This window comes from Cyprinodon tularosa, unplaced genomic scaffold (assembly GCF_016077235.1).
Source record: "Cyprinodon tularosa strain WSP-4 unplaced genomic scaffold, ASM1607723v1 ctg168, whole genome shotgun sequence".
NCBI classification, from domain to species: Eukaryota; Metazoa; Chordata; class Actinopteri; order Cyprinodontiformes; family Cyprinodontidae; genus Cyprinodon; species Cyprinodon tularosa.
The window spans coordinates 70,887-82,915 of NW_024038513.1; the positions used below are offsets into that span (position 1 = coordinate 70,887).

Genomic DNA, 12,029 nt, shown 5'->3' on the forward strand with positions numbered 1-12,029 from the left:
TGTGGCTTAAATCAAACTCATTCTGAGTCTGGAGAGCATTACTTTGGCTTCAGAACTATCTGAAATACTTTTTTTTTCATGGAAATCCTTCAGATTGTTGGACCGGGACTCTAAACAGAGAGGCCCCTTGTACTCTAACATCAAACAGTCCATCTACGGAGCTGAGAACGAAGAAACATGCAAACTGTGACTATAAATATGGGGAGGGGGGGAATTCTTGTAAACATAGCTGATGGTTAAATGATGCAGAGACCCTTAGAGACCCTCGATCCTGTGATTGGCTTCACATGCTTCCCATTAGACGAAGCAGTGGGCCTCCTCTCAGAGCCCCAGCTTTTCTGGCGGCTGATTAAAGACTGTATGTGAGAGTGCAGCGCTGGAGTACATGTGATGATGCACAATGATGGAAAGAAGCCAGACACCGATGTTCTCCGCTAGATGAAGTGTGAACAGGCAACTATTTGGTTCAAGGATTTCTCTTCTGCAGGGAGGTAGGATCTTACCTCAGGAGAAAAAACGTGATGGCGGAGCTTTAACAGCAGTGATGGGGGAGGAACAGGAAGAAGAACCAGAACCGGGGAAAAGGGTTCTGTTTGTTTTTCTGCTAATAGGAGCCTCATTACGCAAGAATGAATACATTTGGGGGGTTTCAAACAGTATAAACTGGTGTTATTTTAGTTTCTACACTTTCATATGTGAATTTGTAGTTCTGTATTATTTTTGTCTTTAACATCTCACACTGCAAAAACCATCTGGAAATAATTAAAAATGTCTTAAATCAAGTGCATTTACCCTTAATTTGAGTAGATAAATGAGAGGATTTGCCAATGGAATTAGTATTTCTACTCTTAAAACAAGACAATTAGATAATATGCACTTGAAATAAGGCAATGCAATTGTTTTTTTGTTGTTGTTTTTTTATGTAAATTGTCTTGTTCTGTTGGCAAAGTGAATTACTTCCGTCCTCAATTTAAGAAAAAGAAAAAAATTATTTATTTAGATTTACATTTTTTGCAGTGCAGTGCTAGCCTCGTGAGACCATCCTGATCTCGCGAGCTTTCAAGGTTTCACTCGCAGATCAGTCTGGAGACTCTCCGTTGAAGAAAATTTGGAGCCGTTCACCAAACGAACGTCCAATCAGCGTTGGCTTTGAGGCGGGTTGAGGTGTGACGCAACGAGAAGCACCACAGTTCAGTCTAAAGAACATGGCGGCTTCAGCCCATGAAACTAGCGTTAGCGTGGCTATCGAGCAAGTTTTATGGGAATTACAGAGTATTTCTTCACTGAAAGAAGAGCAAAACACTGCTCTGGAGGCTTTTCTCAGAGGAAAAGATGTTTTTGCTCTTCTCCCGACTGGTTTCAGCAAGAGTTTGATCTATCAATTGGCTCCTGTTCGTCGTCGCTCTGTTAGTACGTCATATGCTTCGTTGATCTGATTGGTTTATTTGGCCCGTCTATCACCAACATAGGCCAATCACCTAACCAGTATTTTCGCCCCTTCCCAAAATTACTTCAACGGAAGGTTTCCAGATGGATATGCGGAGCTAATCCATCTGGAGGAGTCAGGTGAGTGCAATGCTGCCCTCTTATTAACGGCTTATGCCTTGCATGTATAGTTCATCACTGCACCAGGCTATGTAAATGTAAATCACCATATTTGTCTGACCTGATTGAGTTTCCTTTTTATGAGTGAAAAAAAGCATTTTTGCAATTTTAGCATTGTGTCAAAATCACATTTCTGTATAGCACACTGCTCACTAAAACCTTTGAACGGAACAGTAAAAAATTTGGACTGAATAAATTGTAGCATGTTTGTTCCACAAAGGTACATAATAGGATTAGGGCCACTGGAAAAATAAAAAAGTTACTGATTTTTACATTTTATTTCAGTATAATGTGAAAAAAAGTCAGAATTTTTTCTCAGAATTCAGATTTTTTTCCCCATATTAAACTGAAATAATATTTAAAAATCAGTTAACTTTTTTTTTATTTTCCAGTAGCCTGGATCCAGTAACGTTCCTTTGTGGAACAAACATGCTTCAATTTATTCAGCCCAAATTTGCTTGACTTATAGTAAAGATGTGGATCTATAAAGTCATTATTTTTTTCTTTGTTTAATCACCTATAAATCAGACATGCTGATATTTAAAATAGTGGTTCCACCTGAAAACAAACCCTCAATGCCTTTCTGTTATACAAATACAAACAATTTTATTTCCTATTTATTCTATTCAGTTTATTTCTATAGCTCCAATTCACATCATGTCATCTCAGGTCACTTTCCAGTTCAACCAGATCATCCAGTCAGATTGATTCAAAGTTTTCTATCTAAGGAAAACCAGCTGATTGCATCGACTCATTGACTCTTCAGCAATCCCTCACACTAAGCATGCTTGTAGCGACAGTGGAGAGGAAAAACTCCCTTTGAACAGGAAGAAACCTCCAGCAGAACCAGGCTCAGTGTGAGCGGCCATCTGCTGAGGCTCACTGGGGTTCAAGGAGAAACAATTTATAGTTTAAAGGCTGCACTTGCTTTAATTCACATGTATAATTTGAGGCAGAATTTGCTCCTAAGACCCTCAGGGCTGAAGGGGTTATCTTACTAGTTAACATAATTTAATCAAAGCTTTAGGAAAAAATGGGTTTAAGGTATTTTTTTCTGGATTTCATGCAGCTGAGTTTTTGTTTTTGTTGTTTTGCTGTAGTCGGAACAACAGTAAAGTTCAGATCCTGTAGAGGGCATCCCATAAACCCTTTTGCACCACCTGCACTAGGTCCTCCCTCTCATGCACCATCAGGCTCCATACCACACCATCCCACTGAGAAACAGTGTGCTTTCATTCTTTGCCATGAAGCTTTTGAGCAAATGAAAATAAAAAAATTAAAAATAAGAATGAATGAATCCTGTAGGAAAATCAAATGTCGGTATCCCAGCATAGATGCTGCAGATGAGACAGAATCCTCTGTTGAGCCATTCTCTCCCTGCACTGCTGCCATGATTATAACAGAGCTGTGTCGCCCGCCGGTTTTCATTGCTCTCATTGCCAATGAACTCAGGGGAGCAGGAGGTTCTTATTATGTTTGTAGGGTTGAACTTACAGACCAAAACCATTATCTTTAATCTTCTCTCAGCTGTAGTCCTGTCTGCCCACAACAAAAACAAACAGATAAAGCTGGGAGCCTCGAGCAGCTGTAGGCATCCACGCCGCCGCATTTAAAGCCAGCGAAGACCTTCAATGATCCCGATATTACATCATCGCTATATTCATTAAGTTAAAATGGACCTGAAATTCCATTAGCATAGGGATATATACAGTATTTACAGTGCGTCCACATATGACAGCTTTATGTTTTTATAGTAGGATCATTATACAGGTTATTGCACAGAGTGTTTACATGGGTATTTATATAGATGGATATTTATATATAAAATTATTGCACAGGGTATCAAATAGTAATTGCACATTATACATTGCACAAGTTATTGCGGTTGTAGTGTGGCATTGTAGAGTCTGGTTGCAGCAAGATTGACCTGCCGTAGCTAGGGTTGGGAATTAATAAGATTTTCACGATTCAGATTCCCTTATCTTTCCGTAAAAATTCAAAAAATATCCACTGGACTTGGTTTTCAAGATTTGAAGACGTTTCGCCACCTCTCCAGGAAGCTTTCTCAATTCAAAATTTTTGAATTGAGAAAGCTTCCTGGAGAGGTGGCGAAACGTCTTCAAATCTTGAAAACCAAGTCCAGTGGATATTTTTTGAATTTTTACGGAATGACTATGACCTGGATGACTGAGAACCTTCATCAGCAGATTCCCTTATCGATTCTCTTATCGATTGTGTGAAACAATGAACTCGGTTAGTGCGCGGTGACATTCGTTTACCTTTGCCTGGGACGTTCTATTTCTGCCTGCCTCGGCGAAAAAAAACAGAAGGCAATATGCTGATGAAGGTTCTCAGTCATCCAGGTCATAGTCATTCCGTAAAAATTCAAAAAAATATCCACTCGACTTGGTTACCAAGATTTGAAGACATTTCGCTTCCTCTCCAGGAAGCTTTCTGAATTCAAATGTCTGGATCCGCAGTGAGTTTGAGTCTTTTATAGAGAAAGCCTTGTATCGCTTGGAAACATGCAAATGGTAACCGATGAATGGGTCGTTTGGTTCCATTGTTAGCAATCCCCCCCCCTTTAACGACCGACCCTCAGAATCATAGACAGGTTTCAGATATTACAGGCTAACGATGGAACCAAACGACCTGCTCATCGGTTACCATTTGCATGTTTCCAAGCGATACAAGGCCTTGTCTATATAAGACTCAAACTCACTGCGGATCCATCTTTCTCTTCCTTAAAATTAAGCCAAACTTTCGATCGGTTTACCTGATGGGGCGCCATTTTTTTTGTTTTGCTTTTCTAGACTTACGCCTGGTCATGTCGCACTTGCTCACTGAAACCTGACTTAGTGCCCAGCACTAGGCTCTGGGGCTGCCTGGAACCGAGCGAGCTGCCAAATGGTGCAATGGAATTGGAACACATGGAACCGGTTCTGTACAGGAATCGGCTTTCGATTCCCATCCCTAGCGGTAACGCTCCTTTTACAAACAGGGTGTAAAAGTCTTTGACTAAAGAAGCTACTCAGCTCCTCTCCAGTCTGCTGCAGAGGGTGGAAGGTGGTGTCCATGATGGATGGAAGCTTGGACAGCACCCTCCTCTCAGCCACTTCCTCCACTGAGTCCAGAGTGCAGCCTAGGACAGAAAAGGCCTTTCGCAAAAGTCTGTTCAGTATCTTTCTGTCCCGCTCTGCACTGCCAAGGGCCCAGCTGACAACAGCGTAGAGGGGCCTGCTCACTCCAAAAGTGCCTCAGCCTCCTCAGTAGGTGAAAAAAACGTGACGTAACTTACGTAGAAAAGGTGACGTAGCTCGTGCTGCCCAGCGCTAGGCTCTGGTGCTGCCTGGAACCGTTAAAAGAACCATTAAGCGAGCTGCCAAACGGTGCCATGGATTTGGAACGATTCCCATCCCTATCCTCCACTCCGACGTCAGGTGGGTAAGCAAACTGCAGCAGGTCCAGGGTGGGGGACACCACGGTGCGCAGGTGGGTGAGGATGAGTCGCTCCATGGTCTTCTTCAGTTGGGAGGTCAGGGTGACTGGTCTAATGTGGAGGGGGAGCTCATGGGGATTGGGGTTAGGTTCCAAGAGGAATTTTTTAAATATGTTTTTCTTCTTTCTACTCAGATTTTCATATTTTACAAATAACTCTGGGGATTTTAAATCACTTTTTTTTTTAATAGTTTAAACTCCAGACTTAAAGAAAAGCTTACACGTTTAAGTGTTCAGAGATCTGTTTCTGTATATATAATAAAACTCAGATGTGTTTGAAATTAAAAACATTAAATTGGACACTGTCCAGCATGTCTTACTGTTTGCATTAGCCGCCATGTCTGCATGGGTTCAGAAAGAGTAAAGTAAGTAAAAGTTTGGGGTGTTTTGGCGACAGTAGTGAGAGCAAAGCGCTGCGACAGAACCAGCGGGTAGTTCCCTTCGTCTGAAGAACGTACTGGTTCTCATGACTGTCTAATAGTTCCCGCTCATCCTGGCTGTGATGTGGCCAGGCGCTGTCTGCTGCCCACAGATTACAGGAAGTGGCTCAGTTGATAAAGTAGAGCCAGATGCTGCGTGGAGGAACTGTTTGACTCCATTAAGATGTCGGAGCCACAGGCATCTCTGCTCTCACCATAGAGAACTAAAAGGTTTGGGACAATAGCTGATGGAGTCAATAAAGCTGTTTGTTTCCTTCTGATCTGCTGTGAACACTAAACAGACCAAGAAGGCTGGATATGAGGAGTAGGGTGGACTGCTGAGAGATTCCCACCCATCCGTCTGTCCACCCATTTGTGGCTGGAATGTCAGAAAGACATAAACCTTTATTCAAAGAAGTCCAAGAAGATCCCAAAAAATACTCGACTGAATTCAGAAGAGAAATACAAAAGAAGTGTCAATTTGTTCACCCAGATCCTGCAGCCCAACCAAGATGGTAGGAGCCTGCATCATGGTATGGGCTTAGATCAGTGCATGTGCTGTAAAGCTAACCTGACTCCGCCAGATGGATTTGCTCCACATATCCGTCTGGAAACCTTCCGTTGAAGTAATTTTGGGAAGGGGCGAAAATACTGGTTAGCTGATTGGCCTATGTTGGTGATAGACGGGCCAAATAAACCAATCAGATCAATGAAGCATATGACGTACTAACAGAGCGACGACGAAGAGGAGCCAAGTGATAGATCAAACTCTTGCCGAAACCAGTCGGGAGAAGAGCAAAAACATCTTTTCCTCTGAGAAAAGCCTCCAGAGCAGTGTTTTGCTCTTCTTTCAGTGAAGAAATACTCTGTAATTCCCATAAAACTTGCTCGATAGCCACGCTAACGCTAGTTTCATCGGCTGAAGCCGCCATGTTCTTTAAACTGAACTGTCGCGCTTCTCGTTGCGTCACGCCTCAACCCGCCTCAAAGCCAACGCTGATTGGACGTTCGTTTGGTGAACGGCTCCAAATTTTCTTCAATGGAGAGTCTCCAGACTGATCTGCGAGAGAAACCTTGAAAGCTCGCGAGATCAGGATGGTCTCACGAGGCTAGGGTAAAGCAGTATTAATACAAAAAGAAATGCTGAGATTTCAGAGGAACATCTGCTACTGTCTGCGGGAAAGTTCCGATTTTTCCAGCCAACGCCTGAAAACATCGTTCTAAAGTCCTGGCTGAGGAAGAGGAGGGTGCAGATGCATTCATGACTGACAGTCAGAGGAAGGTGTGACAGTAAGGAACCAAACGGGACAAAGACATGTTTGCACCTGGAGCTCTTCAGGGATTATTTCTCTGGTCAGCCAGGCCAACAATGACCCTTAACAACTGCCTTTTAAGAGGAATGGGCCTGTATTGGGTATTGAAGGCCAATAACGACCTCAACAACTCCCATCATTAAGGGGTGGAGCTGCTTTTCCAGTTTCAATTTGTATGTTTTCTAAACCATTGCAAGACTTTTGTTGGGCTACTCTATAAAGCCAGGAACTCAATGCTAATCCAGACATTTTGAATTGAAAAAGCTTCCTGGATGGGAAGCGAAACATTTTCAAACTTGGAAAAAAAAGTCCAGTGGTTTGTTTTTTAACTTTTGGAATTGTTTGTCTCAAACCAGAGATGCGTTCAAGTGACAGAGAGTGGGGAATTTTTTTAAAGTGGTAACGACCTGCAGCCTGGGGTTCATGTTTCGGATCTCAGAAACTTCTTTAAATGTAACACATCCAATATTGATGTCTTTTGCGTGACTCACCAAGTCTTTGGTACAGTGGGTACTGCTGTGGATTAACCTCCCCATCCAGATGTTCAGCAGACCTTCATCTGTGATTTTCTTTGCTTTAGGAGGACAAAACCTAAGGGCTGTTCCAGCACGATGGGGAGGCGGAGTCTCCTGCTCTGCCTCGTGATGGCAGCGTGTCTCTACGGCAGCCGCGCTCAGACCACAGGTGGGTGCAAAAACACCGCTTGTCTTCCCACGCAAACACTGTCATGCTCCGGCTACACACTGAGAAATAACACTTGGTACAATGATTAACTCAGCCTGACCTGCATGCAGCGGCTCATACCGCAACTACACCAACACCAACACACGTGGTGAGCTTTAAGGTTCGACGTCACCCTGAGCTGTAAGAGCACTGATACTAACGCACATGTCTTAAGAGGGCGGTTAGCTGGTGTACCTCTGAGCAGTCAGCATGTTTCCTGCTGTAGATTCCGGTCTGCAGATTTAGGGATAAATCCTCCAGGAGTACGAGAGGATAGAATTAATGGCAAATGTGGAGAGGTCAGCTTAGGTCAGTGTAGGTTACAGGTTAACATACTCAGGGGTTAGGCTGGGTTAGGGGTTAACATACTCAGGTTTAGGGTAGTTTATGGATTAATCTACGGAGGGTTAGGGCAGGTTAGGGATTAACATACTCAGGTTTAGGCTAGTTTGGGGATTAACCTACTGAGGGTTAGGGCAGGTTAGGGATTAACATACTCAGGTTTAGGCTAGTTTGGGGATTAACCTACTGAGGGTTAGTGCAGGTTAGGGATTAACATACTCAGGTTTAGGGTAGTTTGGGGATTAACCTACTGAGGGTTAGTGTAGGTTAGGGATTAACATACTCAGGTTTAGGGTAGTTTAGGGATTAACCTACTGAAGGTTAGTGCAGGTTAGGGATTAACATACTCAGGGGTTAGTGTAGGTTAGGGATTAACATACTCAGGTTTAGGGTAGTTTGGGGATTAACCTACTGAGGGTTAGTGTAGGTTAGGGATTAACATACTCAGGTTTAGGGTAGTTTAGGGATTAACCTACTGAAGGTTAGTGCAGGTTAGGGATTAACATACTCAGGGGTTAGTGCAGGTTAGGGATTAACATACTCAGGTTTAGGGTAGTTAAGGGATTACCCTACTGAGGGTTAGTGCAGGTTAGGGATTAACATACTCAGGGGTTAGTGCAGGTTAGGGATTAACATACTCAGGTTTAGGGTAGTTTAGGGATTAACCTACTGAAGGTTAGTGCAGGTTAGGGATTAACATACTCAGGTTTAGGGTAGTTTAGGGATTAATCTACTGAGGGTTAGGGCAGGTTAGGGGTTAACATACTCAGAGGTTAGTGTCAGGTAGAGCTTTACCTGTCCTAATCTTCTGGCTCTGGCTATAGAATATGCAGCTTCAGGTCTAGTTTACCTGTTTAAGGTAAATTTTTTGGAGTGTAGTAGTTTCCGTAGTTTGAGCACACGTTTTGGTTAATTGTCAGAAAAGAATCAATTGATCCAATATGAAACTCTTCTGACTACTGTCTGCTGCAGGTTAGATGATGCCTGCTCAGAGGAACACCTTAGAACCCTCACAGTTTCACCTCGAGCTGTCATAAGGACGTATGCCTAATGCTGCGTTCACACCGGGGGCAGCTGGCGCGACAGAAGCAGCGAGTTTACATGCAAAGTCAATGGTTGACGCGCGTCAAGGCGCAGCAAAAAGTCCCGCGGCGCGTTTCGAGCAGCAAGCGCAGCGCGTCTGAGCAGCTGAAGCAGCGCGTCGGGCGCGTTTTGGCATCTGACGCGCGCGACGCGACGCAAACGCGTTGCTGCTCGAGATGGAAAAATTGAATTTTTGCTGCTCGACGCGCCGCGTCAACCAATCAGAGAAGCTGATCTGGGAGCTGGCTGGGAGAGAGACGCAGCGCTGTTGACACAGACTGCTCTGATCACTTCTCTTAAACAGTTTATTAAAGCATAATTAACTTAAAATATATACATCTGCCGGCAGAATATGTTCGCTTTTATTATTCTGGTGCCTGCAGATCGGATTATTTAGATGAAAAACACCTACCAGCCACCGCGGTAAACCGCGAGGAGGCGACCCGACCAGAGGCTGCTGATGAATGGATTCCTTCTGTCGGCGCACCGCCGGTATGTGGGGGTCTGAGCGGCTCCGACAGAAATAATATTGGAAGGCAGGATTGTAATCTGGATGAACTGACTCCACTGATGAAGTTTTCAGGTGTATTTTCTCACTTAAAAACATATTAAAACTACTTTATTCCCACTGATCACAGCAAATATAGCTGCAAGGCAGGGAAAGGATAGTGAAGCTCCGCCCAACGCGCGTCAGACACACTTTTGGACCGCGCAGCCAGAGCAGCAAAGCTGCTTCAGACGCGCGTCAGAATTCACTGGTACAAGCAGCAAAAATGAAGCAGCAGACGCGATTTTGCTGCTTTTGCTGCCCCCGGTGTGAACGCAGCATAATCCCAAGCAAAAAGCTAGTGATGAGTTTCCCGTTGCCACCTGAAGGGGCCAGCATCAGCTGGCAGCTATTTCTAATTCACACCTTTAGATGAAACACCTGGTGGTGTCCAGGAACTGTTTGAAACCAGACTGATCACACTTCTTTTTCTTCAACCTTTCACACAAACCTTCACCTCACTACCTTTATCGTAAAATCACGCTGGCACCTCCTCACCTGTGGCTGATCCACTCAGATAGCTTGGTTTGTTTCCGCCGGGTTTCTGTGAGACCTCTCCATGACCTCTACTCCTCCCTCAGTCTGCACCCAAGAGGCCGTAGCTGACTTGGTCTTCATGGTGGATGGCTCATGGAGCATCGGAACCGAGAACTTTGATCAGATCCGTCAGTTCCTCTACACGCTGGTGGACAGCTTTGACGTTAGTCCTGATCACGTCCGGGTCGGCCTGGTCCAGTACAGCTCCTCTCCACGTACAGAGTTCAAGCTGAACACATTCCAAAGCAAGAAAGGGATCCTAGAATACATCAAGAGGCTACCTTACCGTGGAGGTGGAACCAACACCGGACAGGGCTTGGACTTCATGCTGAACAACCATTTTGTGAATCCGTCCGGAAGTCGAGTAGAGCAGAAAGTGCCGCAGATCGCCGTGGTCATCACCGATGGCAAATCTCAAGACGAAGTGGCGCACCATGCTGAGAGGCTGAGGAGCAGGGGGATCATTCTGTATGCTATCGGCATCAAAGATGCAGATGAAAATGAGCTGAAGCAGATCGCAAACCGGCCACACAGTCAGTATGTCCACAGCGTGTCAGACTTCTCCGCCCTGCAGGGGATTTCTCAGAACATCGTCCAGACGCTCTGCACCACCGTGGAGGAGGCCAAGAGGCAACTCCAGCAGCTGTCTCAAGGTAAAGAGCTGCAGGTCACAGACAGTGATCTACTAAAGGATTCACAGAAGAAGTCTTTGGTTGGTCCATTTTCATTAAGATGAAACGATGTCAGCCGGATCACGTGGTCCCTGAGGGCCTTATGGCAAACACATGTAAGATGGTTCCTCTTTCAGTCCATCTTCTCAGATGTGATGATCTTAGATCCGTCATTCAGCTTTATACATGTGGAATCCTTAACCAAAGTCATTTTCCTAGTCAGATTGAGATCCTTCTAATTTGTATACATGTACCATCTGAGTATCCACCATTAAGTCATTAACAACAGTAAATCTAAAGGAAATCCAAAATGTTTGCCAATAAAGATAAGAGGTCTTAGAGTAGCAACAATGATTTAATTCAATTAAATTCAGTTTTTCTATAAACCATGTCATCCCAAGGCACTTTACAGTTCACCAGATCATCCAGTCAAACTGATTCAAAGTTTTCTATCTAAGGAAAACCAGCTGATTGCATCGACTCATTGATTCAAAGGTTATCCCTCACACTAAGGCTATGCTTGTAGCGACAGTGGAGAGGAAAAACTCCCTTTTAACAAGAAGAAACGGGCTCAGTGTGAGCGGCCATCTGCTGAGGCCAACTGGGGTTAAAGGAGACAGAAGCAGAGATAGAAAAAGAAGCATAGATACAAAAGGCAACTGTCAACCAGCTCCACAGGCGGCCCCGTCCAGGAAACACACAGCCAGGCAGACGAGCTCCGAGCCAGCTCCCATGTCAGAGGATGAAGAGAGCACATCCAGTTAGTCACAGTCAGAGAAACAGGACTACACTGGAAAACAGGCCAAGCTCCAACATCTAGAAACAAAGGTGTTGATGGCAGCAGCACAGCTGATATTTCTCTCCAGGATGGAGTCACAGCCAAACAGGAACAGACCAGATGAAGCTACTATGAGAAAAAGCAGAGAGAGCAGAACGTTAGAGATTGAACTAACAGATTCTGCAGAGTGGGAGAATAGAGATAGAATGAAGCAGAATGATGAAAAAGGGGTCCCTATGTCCTCCAGCAGTCTAAGCCTATAGCAGCAGAACTATAGAGATAGCTCAGGATAACCTGAGCCACTCTAACTAGAAGCTTTATCAAAATGGAAAGTTAAGTCGTTTGCGGTTTGTCACAAAAATTTGATTTTACCGGGTTTTTTAAGGGAGACTGAGTTTTAGGTACGATCGGTACCATCAGCTCATTTGCGCCTGTCCAAGCATATATTCATCCAGGTCGCCATAAATAATGTAATTACAGTACTAAAACTACTTATTTCTATCCTTAAAAAAC

The 12,029-nt window shown here is 44.2% G+C and overlaps 1 protein-coding gene across 1 annotated transcript in view; it reads left to right on the forward strand.

Moving 5' to 3' along the window:
- Window positions 1–370: 370 nt before the first annotated feature.
- col6a4a (collagen, type VI, alpha 4a) overlaps window positions 371–12,029 on the forward strand; it is a 75,093-nt gene continuing 63,434 nt past the window's right edge. The window contains exons 1-3 of the mRNA XM_038281197.1: window positions 371–491; window positions 7,416–7,519; window positions 10,112–10,720. Of these exons, the coding sequence (XP_038137125.1) occupies window positions 439–491; window positions 7,416–7,519; window positions 10,112–10,720 (766 nt within the window). The 5' untranslated portion in view covers window positions 371–438. The remainder of the gene's footprint in view (window positions 492–7,415; window positions 7,520–10,111; window positions 10,721–12,029) is intronic.